The 14,985-nt window shown below is 37.5% G+C and overlaps 1 protein-coding gene across 3 annotated transcripts in view; it reads left to right on the top strand.

The window, feature by feature from the left end:
• Slc4a4 (solute carrier family 4 member 4) overlaps nucleotides 1-14,985 on the top strand; it is a 335,968-nt gene that overhangs the window by 301,728 nt on the left and 19,255 nt on the right. For all 3 annotated transcript variants that reach the window (XM_071614333.1, XM_027950854.2, XM_071614332.1), the window contains exons 19-20: nucleotides 9,329-9,507; nucleotides 10,622-10,694. In XM_071614333.1, coding sequence (XP_071470434.1) covers nucleotides 9,329-9,507; nucleotides 10,622-10,694 — 252 coding nt within the window. The remainder of the gene's footprint in view (nucleotides 1-9,328; nucleotides 9,508-10,621; nucleotides 10,695-14,985) is intronic.

The following is a 14,985-nucleotide window of genomic DNA, read 5'->3' on the forward strand; positions in this document are numbered from 1 at the left end:
TTTAATTTTTTTTTATTTTTTTTATTTTTGAGACAGGGTCTCGCTAAGTTTCTTAGGGCCTCACTAGGTGCTGAAGCTGGCTTCAAACTTGTGACTCTCCTGCTTCAGCTTCCTAAACCGCTGGGATTATAGGCAAATGCCACCATGCCTGGCAAGCCAGGGTTTTAAAGGTTATTTTTCTGTGACTTTTTTGAACATTTTAAAATGTTCTCTATTGCTAAGGATTTTGGTGTTGATTTAGTTCACCAAAGACAAAAATGGATATTGACCAATACATTTTCATTCCAAAAACAAAATTAGAAATCAATTCTTAATTTTAATCTTCATTTGGTCAGATATGTTATGTACCTTTGGAGGTAAATTCCTATTCTTTTTTGCTCATTAAGTTTTCTTATCAATAAGAATTTTCGCAATAAAATCCAGAACTTAAAATTTAGAAAAGTTAGGATTGATAAAATATGGAAAAAATTATTCTCTTCTTCAGAGAAAACATTAGACAATTGAGTTGTATTAGCATTTGCCTCTAAAAGTAAGAGTTGAGTGTATAAAAATAACTTTTCATCCCTCTTGAGATTGGTTATTTGAAACCATTCTTTTGCATAGAGATAGCTATAGAACAAGTGCCCGTCTTTTGTCACAAATCTGATGATACCAGTGGACATTTCATGAGGAATCAAATGCTTTTCGCTCAGGAAATTGTTTTGTTCACAGTTTGTTAGGAAATGGGAGCTGTGGAATATGAAAATCAGAGATTCTAACTGCTATGAAATCGATGCAAAAGAGAAACCTGAAACAGTGAGAGAGATGGAGGCATTGTGATATTAAAAGCAGTGTGTTTTTGGGTGGCATTTGCTTTGGCTCTGTGTCAAGTGGCTCTGGCTGTCTGCTCTGCTTGGGATGGGATCCACCTTTCCACTCTGCTGAACAGCTCTGTATTGATGTAGGAACGCCAAGGTGCTTGGCTTTTTTTTTTTTTTTTCCTGGCCATCATTTGGTTAGTTATGCCCTGCATTATCCCTGCATAGTGCGCAATACCAAGGTTCAGCAAGGTCACGACTTCCCCAAGGGCCATCACTGAGTTACTGCAGAGGTCGGAGCAGAGTCAGGTTCAGACTACAAAGCCAGAGAAACTTCACAAGGAAAAATATTTCTAGAGTATCATAGTTTGGGTTTAGAAGGGATAAATCATTTAGGTATCTAAAATTAGATATTGTATAGTTGTAGATAATAGGTAATTTTCTCTGATTTCTTTTATGGCAAAGCCTTTCATTGGAATGTGTGATTTTTTTGCCCTACCTTGCTCTGTCTTTATTTTTTTTCTCCATTCCTACTTTCATAACATTGGATCCAGTTCTCTTATTTCATGGCTTGATTTTTTAATAGTTAAGTTATGAGTTATTACCAATCTCCCTTTCTTTATTCCAAGCATTAAATTTTTTAATTTTTTTACTTGTTGTAATCAGTTATACATGACAGTAAAGTGCTTTTCAATTCATAGTACACAAATGGAGCACATTTTCATTTCTCTTGTTACACACAAAGTAGAGTCACACCATTTGTGTCTTCATACAAGTATCTAGGGTAATGATGCACATCTTATTCCACTATCTTTCCTACTCCCATACCCCTTCTCTCCCTCCCCTTTGCCCAATCCAAAGTTCCTCCACTTGTCCGATGCACCACCCCCCACGCCATTATGGATCAGAGAAAACATTTTGGGGATTGGCTTACTTGGCTTAGCATGATATTCTCCAACTCCATCCATTTACCTGCAAATGCCATACTTTTATTCTCTTTTAGTGCTGAGTCATAGTCCATTGTGTATAGATACCAGAGTTTCTTTATCCATTCATCTGTAGAAGGGCATCATGGTTTGGTTATTGTGAATTGTGCTGCTATAAACATTGATGTGACCAAGCATTAATTTTTTAAAAGTGCTGTTTTTGTATGCACATTCTACAGGCACATTCTAAACCTTTGCACCTTGACCCTGCAAAACTTTGCCCCTTGAAGAATGCCATTTACCCTAGCCTGGGATTTAAAGCACTATGAGATGACTCCAACCTAAATTTAAAGTGATTCTCTGGGCTGGGGATGTGGTTCAAGCAATAGTGCACTCACCTGGCATGCATGTAGCCCGGGTTCGATCCTCAGCACCACATACAAAGATGTTGTGTCTGCCGAAAACTAAAAAATAAATATTAAAAAAATTCTCTCTCTCTCTCTCTCTCTCTCTCTAAAATAAATAAATAAACAAACAAACAAACAAATAAATAAATAAAGTGATTCTCTACAGATACTAACCAGGGGGCTGGTCATAAGACCTGTTGGTTTCTCCTTAAATATGACAGTTTCTTCTGCTAGGCATTATGACTGGAAATCTCTTTTCTCCACCTCTCATTCATTGCTACTTATCAAAATCTTCATCCTTAAGATCCTCCAAACATAACACCTCTCAGTGTAGCCTTTCTTGACCCTTAGTGTAATTTGTATTGCTCTTGCTTATTTTTTTGCTGTTGAATTATATAATCCTGTGGTACTGGTCACAGGATCCCTTTTATAATATTTACTCTGTTAAATTATCCTCATTTTTGGTCCAAAATGTTTTCAAGGTAATGATTACAATTTGTTCTTCTTTTTTAGCTCTTTGGTGACCCACCATAATTCCATTTGGTAAACTCAATACATAGATGTAACTGAAGATTTTTATTACTTTTGTTCACATGGTTCTCAAACTTGTTACACTGTTTGAGATGGGTGATAACTGAAAAACGCGCACACAGGTCCCCAGGTCTCAAAACTGAGTGCCTATCTAGTTTAAAACCCTATAGGGATGGCATCATTGTAGAGAGCGTTTGTGAGTTCACTGTAGGCATAATTAAACTTTTCAGCCTCTGCACTTTTTTTTTTCCAAATCTGTGGGAGTATCTACTTAGAGTACATTATAATTTTCACACAAAATCTGAGTCCTCTCATCTGATTGTGTCCCCCTTCGTGGGAGGTTCTATGTCATGGCTCTTAGTATCTCCATAAACCAGCGTGTTGTCTGGATCATGGTGTGCTCCAGGCATGAATGTTTATTCTCCGTCTCTGCATGCATGTGTACCGCTCCTGACCTCTCCGTTGTTATCATCTTTGTACCAGATGGACACTTTAGCCTGCTAGCCTAATCTTCTTCTCTTGCAGATTTTTATTTCTGTGGATGAATTCCTAAATTTTCCTCTGTATTAGCAGAGCATATACAATTTCAAAGGGAAATAAAATTTTACTTTTTATCCTTGTACTTAAAATAATCTCTAGTTTCAGAAAATAAAACGTCCTTTGGGTTTATATTCACAAAGACAAGGCTGGATGCTTTTAGTCTTTAAAGGACGTACTTAACCTTTTGAGCATTTATTGAGTGCTTGCTATGTACTGAACACTTGTGTTAACTATTGAGGGTGAAAACAGTTCTGCATTTTGTTTGTGACTTGAAGAAATTTTATGGACTTCCCTTGTGTAGCAACTATGTCTGCTACCAAGGTTAGAATTGATCATGCCTTCCTTTGTGCCCTGTATCTTACATATACACTGAATCATTTATTTTTATGTCTGACTTCAATCTAATAATAAGCATTCCCTGTATAACCAGGTATCCTGTCAATAAATGTTTTATCTAATATAGGCCTAGCACAGAATAGGTTTTCAATAAATGTTTATTAAATACTAGTTTTCCATGCAAAGAGCTACTGCAAAGGCCCAGGGTGGGAGAAGTATGACTTATTGAGGAACAAATAGCAGGCTGGAAGGACTCATGGTTCAAGATGAGGTCAGAGGTGGGGTCAAGTCACAAATAACAAAGTTTCATAACTTCAGCATTGTTGTCAATTTGAATAATTCCTCATTGGTGGTAGCTGTCCTCCATGTTGTTGGCTTTTTAGCAGCATCTTTGGCCTCTAGCCAAGGGATGCCAGTTGCACCTTCTCCCCCAAGTTGTGACAACCAAAAATGTCTCCAGACATTGCCAGAAGTTCCCAGGGGAGGGAGGGCTACAAAATAGTCCTAGGAAGAACAACCATATAGAATCTTAACAGAGGATGTCATAGCGTTTAATTTTTATGCAAAGGGAAACAGGAAGCCAGAGAGGTTTTTGAGCAGGGAAATGCCACATAATGATTTAGTTTTTTAAGATTAATCTGTGGGGTAAGTGGATTGTCAGGATGAAGAGTAAAGTGAGGACTTCATGGTGAGAACAGTGTTGAGTGCTGAAGGCTCTTGGGTGGTATGGAAGACGAAGAGGGGAATTCAAGTTGGATTTGAAGTGGGGAAATGGATTTAAAACCTGGCTGAGGAGGATGGAAGGGCAGTTTGAAGCGTGGCTTTTAGAAAGGAACTGGTGCAGAATGTGCAAGGCACAGTCAGGGAACACAGAGTTTTAGGCTCCTCAAGGGCTCCCCATAAGGTCCTAGATACAGGAGCTTCAGCATGGTAAGCGAGGCTGGGCCCGCTGGGCCTACATGTCACTGCTGACCTCCCTGTGCAACCTCACCCTGGGGTGGATGGCATCAGAACAGCATTTTGGACTCTCCCACTGACAGCAGTAAGACGTATGGGAGAAGTGGATGGAAAGAGGCTGCTGTATAATCCTGGAGAGAAGTTATGAGAATCTGAAAAAGTCAGTGGCAATGAGGAGGGGTAAGGAACATAAAGAAGTTTCATGTGTTATTTTTGAAAAAAGCTATTTTCTATATTTCTTGCAATGTTCTTTTGCAAAAACTGGGCTAGGATTTCAATGTTATTTTCATTTCATTCAAATCTAGCCATTCAGGTCCTTTTAGCTAACCAGGATGTTTTTGGAATAGCTTATTTTTATACATATATAAATTGTTTTGCAGGAACAACTTCTCTCACAAGCATTTGGCTTCTGAGGTAGGTCTTCATGGCAATAGTTCAGGGCACCAGGGACTTTGAAGTATAGCTTTTACCATTCTTTCCAACCAATATGTCTCCAGAGTCTAATGTATGTAGGATACTGTATTAAACATGATAAGCCTGGATAAGTTTGCATCAAAATTTGGTAAATGAAGTTATTGCTTTTCCCTCTTTAGACTCAGTCTCCTTAAAATCTCTCCTCTCTGCCCATGGTCTTTCCCCAGTGCTGTAACTTCAGCTTAAACTACTTCATCTCAGTACTGATTATGGCAGTATTCTCAGGTCTGCTCTTTGCCTCCAATCTTGACCACTTCTGATATACCCTCTGTAAGCAAACAGAGCCATCCTTCTAAATCAAAATCTTATATCACTTGGCCAGGAAAGCGAAGTGATTTATCACTGTGTGTGTGCAGGCTTTACAGGAGGAGGTATGCTGATGAGAATGAGCTACTGTGTGGCTGAGTGGGAGAGGAGAGTTGAGCCTGGAGAGGGAGGTAGAAATAGAGGTAGACCAAGCAGGACATTCAGGTCATGATGATCATCCCTTCTTAAGAATAGCAAGACATCTCAGCATCCTTGAAAGGAAGGAAGACTTTGGAGGCAGTGATATCAAGGGGTACAGAGTAATTATGTCTATAATTACTTTATCCCAGAACTTTTATTTATTCTGGTGATTATACATAGTTATCTTTGTGTTCTACTATCTGAAATTCTTATTTCACCCTTCTTAGTATTATGTTGTCCTTTTCTGCTCGTCTTTAGTACACCTAACTAAGACCTGTTTTAGTTGAAATAGAGAAAGCATCAAGATAGCTCAGGGTAGTGTGCATAACTTTTTCTGTAATGGCCATTCTTTTGACCTATTGATCTGGCCAATATGTACATCCTTATCATAAGTTCTTTGGTAATAGGATTTTGGAATTCTAATAAATACTATGTTGTTACATAGTATTTATTAGACAGAATTTTACATGGACTTTGGTGTTTTAGTCTAAATAGGGCTTGAAATTATGTGATATTTCCAACTATCATCCTCCCTGGAACCCCCAGATGTTTCACATATCTATCAGTTAACAATAAAGTTTTCTCTTTCTTTTCAATGGCCAATTAAGAATTTATAGTTGCTATCAGGCAAATATATATGTAGTATTTATTATTCTGTTTTTAAAATAAACCTTTATTGAGAATCACCTCTTCATCGTGCATTCTGCTAAAGTATTCAGAATACAGAGGGGAAAAACAGACACAGTCTAGGTCCCCATGTTACTTAAAGTTTAATATAAAAAATAGATAAATGCACATACAATTAAAAAAGATAGTTTGAGTGCTGTGCTAGAGGAAGGCATAAAATGAAAAACAGGGGAACATAAAGGAGGATCTCTAACCTAGCGACTCACTCATCTCATCTAGGCTGAGGCAGAATAAACTATTGGAAAAAGTGAAAGCTAATTTAAGTCTTCAGGATAGATAGGACTGAACCAAGGAAAAGAAGGAAAATTAGAGTTCTATGTAGAAGAGGCTGTGTGGGCAGAAATACAAAAGGCTTTAGTGAGTGAAACACATTTGAGGAATTGCATGAGGTTGAAAGTGGTGGTGGTGTAGGATTCAGGCAGGAGGGAGGTGAGAGAGGAAGCTCTAGATATTGGTATATATTGACTGTTGCTATATGACAGATGTGCAGGCAGAAGGGAGCAAATCCTAGGGCTCCACCTCCAAGCACAGCTGAAATCCAGCCATCTTCACTGCCATCAGTTTGGTTCTAAACATCGCAATCTCCTGCATGGGTTATGGCAGTCGCCTCTTATCTAGTCTTTCTGTCCTGACTCTGCTCAGTTTGCAGCCAGAATGTTTAGAACACTAGCAAATCATGTCACTCCTCCACTGAAGACCGTCCAATCATACTCAGTGTACAAGCCCAAGTTCTTATAACTCTACTTAGTACTTTTTAAGATACTATGTAGATTATTTATTTGGGTTGTTTATAGTCTCCTGTAGTAGAATAGAAGGGCCATGAAGCCAGGGAATTTTGTCTGTTTTATTCACAGATGTGTTACAAACAGCTCAAATAGTGCCTGGGTCTAAGTTGGCAGTCAGTATTTGTTGAAAGAATGAATGACTGAGATCCCAGATATATCATGATGTTCACCTCATTCGTCATCATGGAATAAGTTTGTTCCAGTTCATCTGAACCACATGTGCCTCCCTTGCCCCTCCCTGACCCAGTTTAATAGATAAAGATAGATAAATGCCATCCGCAGAACTGAAATGAACTGCTTTTATAGATACATCTTAACCTGTTTTTTGTTCTCATCCAAACCTGCACTAGATGACCACGTGCTTTTCTTTCTTGTGTCAGCTCCTCTTTCCTGCTATGAGTTCTCTGGGAATATGATTAGACCCATGTGTGCAAGCCAGAGGTGAAATCTTGGCATTTCAGTGAAAGGAGAGTGGTGTTCTGTCAAACTGTAACGGGATCTGAATGATAACAGTCACCAGGATCCTGGTGTAAATCACATTCTCATTTTTGAAAGCCAGCCTCTCCTCCCTCCGTCCCCCTCTGCCTCTCGGTACTGTTGCCTCCATGCTGTGAAAATGGACTGCTCTATTTTCTCAGGCTCCATAGGGGTATTAAGCATCTGATTTCTTCATAAATAGAGCAGAGAAATATAACCATACAATAACATTGTGAACACATTTAACAATATTGATTTAGGGAGTAAAAGAGCTAGACCTTTTGTTACATTGTCTGCTCTTCCAGTCAGTAAATGTTATTGTGACCATTGAGTGATGTTTCAAACCAACCTATACTGTTAAGAGGGTATTAATTAGGTTAATGATGTCGAGTAATAGGTTGTTAAGCAATTATTTTTATATATCATGAGAGGTGAGAAATGGTCCTCCATGTACCATCTCGGGTTGTTTTGGATCTTTAGTCTACATATGCTCAATATTGTGTAGATGAACAGCATACTGGTAAACACTGTGGGAGAGAAAAGGCAAAATGCCTTTTTTTCCTCTATATTTTTAATTGGTGTATTATAGTTGTACAGATTGATGAGATTTGTTGTAACATATTCATATATGCACACAATATAATAATATAATTTGGCTAATATCACTCCCCAGAATTTTCCCCCTCCCCTCTATCTTCCTACCTCACACTCTTTGTTTCCTTTCCTCAGCTGGCCTCCCTTTGATTTTTAAGAGTTCCACCTTCACCTTTGTTTTCCTTTTTCTTCTCTAGCCTCCATTTATGAGAGCATAGAGCCTTTAAACTTCTGAGTTTGACTTATTTTGCTTAACATGACAGTCTCTAGTTCCATCCATTTTTCTACAAATGTCATCATTTCATTTTTCTTTATGGCTGAATAAAACTCCATTGTGTATATGTACCACATTTTATTTGTTCATTCATCCATTGGCAGACACATAGGCTGATTCCATAATTGGGCTGTTTTGAATGTGTTGAAGTAAACATGAGTAAGCGTGTCTCACTGTAGTAAGAATTCTTTAGGATAAATACCGAGAAGTGGTATAGCTAGGTCATATGGTGGTTCCATGCCTAGTCTTTTAAGAAGCCTCCATTCTGATTTCCATATTGATTGTACTAATTTATGTCCCATCAGCAATGTCAAAGTGTTCCTTTTTCTCTACATCCTGTCCAGTATTCATTATTATTTGTATTCTTGATGACTGCCATTTTGACTGGATTAAGATGAAATCTCACGGTAGTTTTGATTTGCATTTCCCTAATTGCTAATGATGGTGAACGAATATGTTGGCCCCAAATGCCTGTTTTTAAGGTGCCTGTCATGCGTTTGTGAGCAGCAACAACCAATACCAGTCCTGCTACTAACTCCATTTATTGAGCTCCTACTGTGTAACAGCTACTTACATTTAAGTATCTACAAGATGCTTTGCTGCTGGTACTTCATAGCACAGTACTATTAACTCTTCAAAGTAGGCACAATATCTCCATTTTCTGAATATAAAATTCTGATTTTCTTTTGTGACATAGCTTTTTATTCTCTTTTCCTATTATAGAAACCATGCCAATTAGTGATAATTTATATCTTATGCTTTATTCCACAGTACAGAACACGATGATCAGCCATAAATCTAAGCAAATACTAAGTGAAGCTGTGACTTAAATCTTTAAGTTAAACAATTATTCAAAGCTATAATAGAGGAGATGACTGCTATGGCAGTTGTAGAAGGTGGCTAGTTTTAGTTGCTAGGAGAACTTCCTTTATAAGAAAGATAAAGTTCCTTCCCTTAATGAGCTGCCCTTCAAGTTGATACTCTCCTCAAGTAAAATGAATCAGTTTCTTTTGGTAATCTTAATTCCTATCTGGTAATGCAAATAGATAGCAAATACAAATGTTTTTCCATGTGATTTTGTTATCTCTTTCTACAGAAAGGAGCTGGGTATCACCTGGATCTCTTCTGGGTGGCCATTCTCATGGTGGTGTGCTCCTTCATGGCTCTTCCGTGGTATGTGGCTGCTACTGTCATCTCCATTGCTCACATCGACAGTTTGAAGATGGAGACAGAGACATCTGCACCTGGAGAACAACCAAAGTTTCTAGGAGTGAGGTGTGTTAAATCAGAGGAGAGTGGCTCAACAAAAGACATTGTGCACACATCTATGGGTCAATCAAAAGGAAATGGGCAGATTTGGAGGAGACAGAACTGATGATGATTGATTTATTTATAATTTTATTTTTGTTCTAGCAAGATTAACTTTTCATCAGAAAGGGAGTTTTCAATGATTTTTTAGTTAATTTCTTATGATATATAAATTTCTTTTGATTAATGAAAAAGCATAAAAACACAAACAAGTCATTCTTTTTATCAACATGCAGGTGATTTAGGTGCTGCAGTACTCACTGAATCTCAGTTGTGTGTAAAGGCCCCCAAATGCTTGTGTCTATTTATGATTTTTAAAATTCAGTAAAGGAAAGGAATTTTTATTTTCCGACTCATTTTCTGTCCCCAAAAGCACTGAGAAACTTTGACTTCCAGCTGTTCAATTCAGGTAGCCATGAAGAGTGGTAGTAGAAGACCTTTATACTCTGTTGGATGCTTTTTGCAGCAAACCATGCTCATAAGTGCCTGGGTGGATAGCTCATACCACAGAGCCATCATTTCCCACGCCTCAACAGTGGGTGATTCTTTCTTGGGGATGGAGTGGGGGAGGGGAGTGTTGGATGAGAATCATATTGGTTAAAAAGTACTTTTGTTGTTGTAGATTTAGAAATTAGACTGGTGTGATTTATTGCACTCATGAAATTTCCCTGAGCTGTTTGTTAATTAGAATGTGGGACAATGTAATATCTGTCTCCTATGAAAGAAGGTGTAATTACACAAGAGGACAAGTTGTTTAAAAAATAAGGGCTTCAAAGAGGCCAGTAATTGATGGACCAGGAGCAAGTGATTTTTCTTTCTTGATTCTAAAAGGAGCAAAAAGCTTTAGCAGAATCATTTCTTTCTTTGTGAATTCAAATCACATTTTGTAATAGTCTTAAGAGATTTCTTATAGATGTATTGAGCTCATATGATGTCCTTTAGGTAATTATATGATATCAACATCTTTGCTATTTGCTGAACATGAGTTTGGTCAATGTGTTGTCTTTTTTTGAAGATGCAAAGACAAGAGCATGTTTATGAAAACAACAGGTAGATTGGTAATCTTTTGATTTGGTTTCAGGGAACAAAGAGTCACTGGAACCCTTGTGTTCATTCTGACTGGTCTGTCAGTCTTTATGGCTCCCATCTTGAAGGTAAATATGTAAAATACTTCTTCCTCCTTCTCAGAACACTGACAGATAATTGGACTATGTGAAGAGTAAAATATTTGCAAGGTTCATATTAGTTTTATAAAACACTGAAGCAGAGATCAGGTAGCCCCCCTCCCCCCAAAAAAAAGCTTATCTTGATTTCCGGTTAACCAGTATTTTTCAGTTATTCAGTTGAACTATATAAAATGAACAATATTGAAACTTTCTAACCTATCAGAATGGCAGTTTCACACAGTTCAACCTGACTGATCCATACACATACTCAATTTTTACTCTCTGTCTTCCTATCTATCCTTCCTTTCATAACCCCCATTTACTTGTACCTACATAACCCCCATTGACTTGTACTTATATAACTACCATTTACTTGTACCTAAAGCCTTTCCTTTCTCTCCATTAGACTTCTGGATATGATGCTGTGAGTGGTTCAGAATGGTCATTTTCATTTTTTCTCCCATTCTTAATTATTGTTGTGTTTCTATTTTCTTCGAATCAGAAGGCCTAATTTAGGTTCTCCAAAGGAAATGAGGGTAAACTTACTGATTCATAATTAGAAAACTATGGAAATGAACTTTTGAAGAAGAAGAAAAGAAAAAGCTGGTATATCAAGTTAGGAGTCCACACATAGGTTTGATTGAGGGGATGGATATCTGCCTACATAGATAAATTTAAACTGATATATGAAAGCCTACTTCAGAGCAGAAGTAGCAGAAGTAGGACCAAAGAAGAAGGTTAATAAATTCCTGCCTGTAAATCTTCCAATTTTCTTTTATGACACAGCTTTTTATTTTTTTCCTATTATAGAAACAATGCCAATTAATGATAATTTATATCTTATGCTTTATACCACAGTACAGAACATTATAATCAGCCATAGATCTAATAAGTATAGACAACAATATCTTTAGTAACAGTATGTTTTGAATTTTTTTCCTGAAATTTAAAAATTTTTAGTAACTTTAAATTTTAAGGTTTTAAAAAAGTTCTCAATTGTACAAATAACTGGTAGAACATTCTTCTAAGGAATTCAAACAATATACAAGTATACAGATAGAGAAAATAAAAGACCTTCATTTCTCTCAGATTAGCAAATTTTATGTCAGTAACCAATCAGATGAATTTTAAGAAGGTAGAATTCTAATACCTAAATTTATAAGACTACCTTTGCCTTTGGGGAGTTTAGACTAATGCATATATTGGATACAAAATACATCATAAACTGTTAAATATTTAATTATTCGTCTTATGTCCTTGGTTTCCACAATGTCAGGTGTCTGATTGAATCAATTTCTGACTAGATGCCTGTTTCTCAGGTAACACATGGGGAGCTAAGATTAAAAATAAACTTAGAGAAATTATTTCTGGTTATGTACAGAGGACCTTAAAAGACTAAGGACTTAGCTTCTTTGTAAAGAGAGGGAAATCTGTTGTTACTTTTGCTGATGCAAAGCAAGGTACAATACAAAGTAGGCTTGAAGGTGTGGTCAGGTTCACAGCATTGAGTCCTCTGCCAGACAGAATGCATTCTGTTCCTGTGTCCCCCTGTAGACACCAGCAGACCTACTGGTGGAAATACCTAATGGCAGCTCTTGCCTCCCAGGCAGTGAGACCTCATCTGGAGAGATCATCTTTAGAGAGTTCATTGTGGGTAATTAGGACCCTAGGTTGTGGGAGGCTCTCCTTTGAATACATTTCTCCAGGCTTATAGAAAGTGGGCTTATAAGACCCAGTGCTTGTGCCTTGTCACCAATGAAGGAAACAGACAGAAACATTTTCCATCAGTCTAGATTTACTCATCACCACCCAATCTCCCATTTTATCTTTTTATTTCTATATGATTTATATATGTATAAAATCCTAATTAGGAAAGCCAGATATTTTTAAAAGTCCTTTTTAAAAAATGTGTATTTTGTAAATTGGTTTTAATCCTGGAGGTCCTGTTTGTTGAGTAATCATATGTGATTCTAAAGGGACCTGGAGAATAGATACTATGTAAATTGTTATTTTAAGGAAAATTTGCAGAACTCACAATGCCTCTTCCTATTTTCTCACCCTGCACCCAGATATGGCTGTAGAGGAGTTAAAGCTGCTTTACAATGATTCCTTTTGCCCCTGATATGCAAAGCCCCTTAGTATCTATAAGATGAGATTAGAATGCAGAGAAAGAAGAGAGAAATGCAGGGACCAGGGAACATGAGCTTGCTTTTCCTTTGGCCTTGCTTAAATAGTCCATGCATTGGTCACCCTCATTCTGCCACTAGTATCCATGGTTGTGTTATTTTCATCTGGTGACTTTGGGTTAATTCAAAAGATCATTGTAAGAATCAGTGAAAACAGGAGTTCAGTAAGCATTTTTGTCGTGTAGGGTTTTGTCAAAAATGTGGTAAGTGAAACCATTTTGTCAACATAGCTTATAACATATTTATAATGTAGTTTACAACAAATATAGGAAAACCTTCAAAAACCACAAGGACAAAATAGTCAAGCATTGGCAACTGAGATTTCTTACTTGAGCAAGTCAGGCTGTTCTCTACTTCAGGATTCATATCTCTGGAAAAACTCAACTAATTTCAGATCACATGCTCTTCTTAGCACTGAAGCTTGGGGAGGTATGTGGGTATGTGCACTTATCAGAGGTCTCTTGTTAGGTCATTTAAAAAGTCAATACAGGAAGAAGCAGTTGTTGAGGGTACAGTTTAACCAAAACCTAAGTTAGAACTCAGGAAAAGTCTCGATTAATAATTAACCTCAGAATTCACACAAAAAGTGGTGTTAGGGGTTACCTCCGAGTAGGGTACCTTTTTCCTTCCTCCATGTGACTGTGTTTCTTAAAGAAGCAGGTGACAGCTTCAGAGAATAGTTTTACTTAATAGTCTGTCTTTGAAAGGTAGATCAAATGAACGAGAACAAGAGAAATGTGTGACTTTCACTTTTCAAAAGAAAGTGGCTGAACCCCTTCCCTGCCCAACTCCTTATTTCCCTCACAAGTTTAATGGTCTCTGATGAGCTTAGCAATTTTCTCTCATGCATTAAGCAGTATAGGTGGTTGCCCTCCCCATCCCCCACCTGCTTATGCAAGCTTACTTTGAACATGAAGTTTATGACCTCTGTTTTGATCTGTGTGCCGAAATCTGCCTTTTATGTGGAAGAATGTAAGGAATTATAGTGCACCAGCTTTAAGTTCATGAAGAAACCCCCTTGACCATTGCCAGCTATAGTCATTCATGCCTCAAAGTGCTGAATCTCACCATGGATTCAGTGCAGAACTGCTGGGAAGCAAGAATAACTGGCTTCCCAGGCTGGTTAAATGATTTCCGCTGTGTGTCTGCAGGGGAAATATTGCCTTTTAACTGCTAGTATTCTGTATGGGGAAGTGAAGGGAGACTAAAGGGCAGCGAAAAGATGAAAGGCAGTTCCTTGAGCTTACTTTTCCCATTTTTTTTGGCAAGCTTCAAGAAATAAAGATCAAATGAAGTTCACTGCTACTTCGGTTGCTTTTGCTTGAATTAGTTTATCTTTAACATGAGGAGTGGCCAAAATTTATCTTTAAGATTTGTTTAGTGTTCTGAAGTGTGGAAGATAGCATTTAGTTTGTACTTGGCAGATATTTGTCCAGACCCTATAATATGTCATACTGTGCTCTGTACCAGGGCAATAGAGATGATGATGGTGATGGTGATGATGATGAGGACCACAGTAGTTACTGTTTATTGAGTTTATCATTGAATTAAGGGCTCAGCATAGATTTTTAAAATTTAGTCCTCCAGTGACACCAAAAAAAAAAAGATACTACTAATTATTGTGCAGATTGGAAAATTTATGAATAAACTACCGGGTCACAAAGTTTTTAATGATAGAATCAAGATTTGAACTTAGGCAGTTCTGAACACCAAAGCCCAATCTCATAACCCTCATGATTTGTCACTTTTTAAAATAAATCATGGTACTTGTCCTCACAGAACTCGTTCACTATCATTTCCCATGAGATGATCTTCCCCAGCTTCTTTGATCCAATTTCTAATCCTATGTGGAGAAAAAACACAGCATTTCCACAAACTCCTCGTCAGGCCTCATTCCAGCTTCTTCAATTATTAGGGACCAGGGTGCAGGTCAGCACCTTCTTTAGCAACTTAAGGTTTTTTAAGGCTTAAGGGATTGATAATATTATTTTAATAACATATTTTTAAGATGGTTGTTAGAACTCAAAGGGTAATGTAGTAAAGTTTAAATAAAGCAGGGCTTTAGGTGTGACCTTTCAGCCATCCTTCTGGCC

Source organism: Marmota flaviventris, chromosome 7, assembly GCF_047511675.1.
Source record: "Marmota flaviventris isolate mMarFla1 chromosome 7, mMarFla1.hap1, whole genome shotgun sequence".
NCBI lineage: Eukaryota > Metazoa > Chordata > Mammalia > Rodentia > Sciuridae > Marmota > Marmota flaviventris.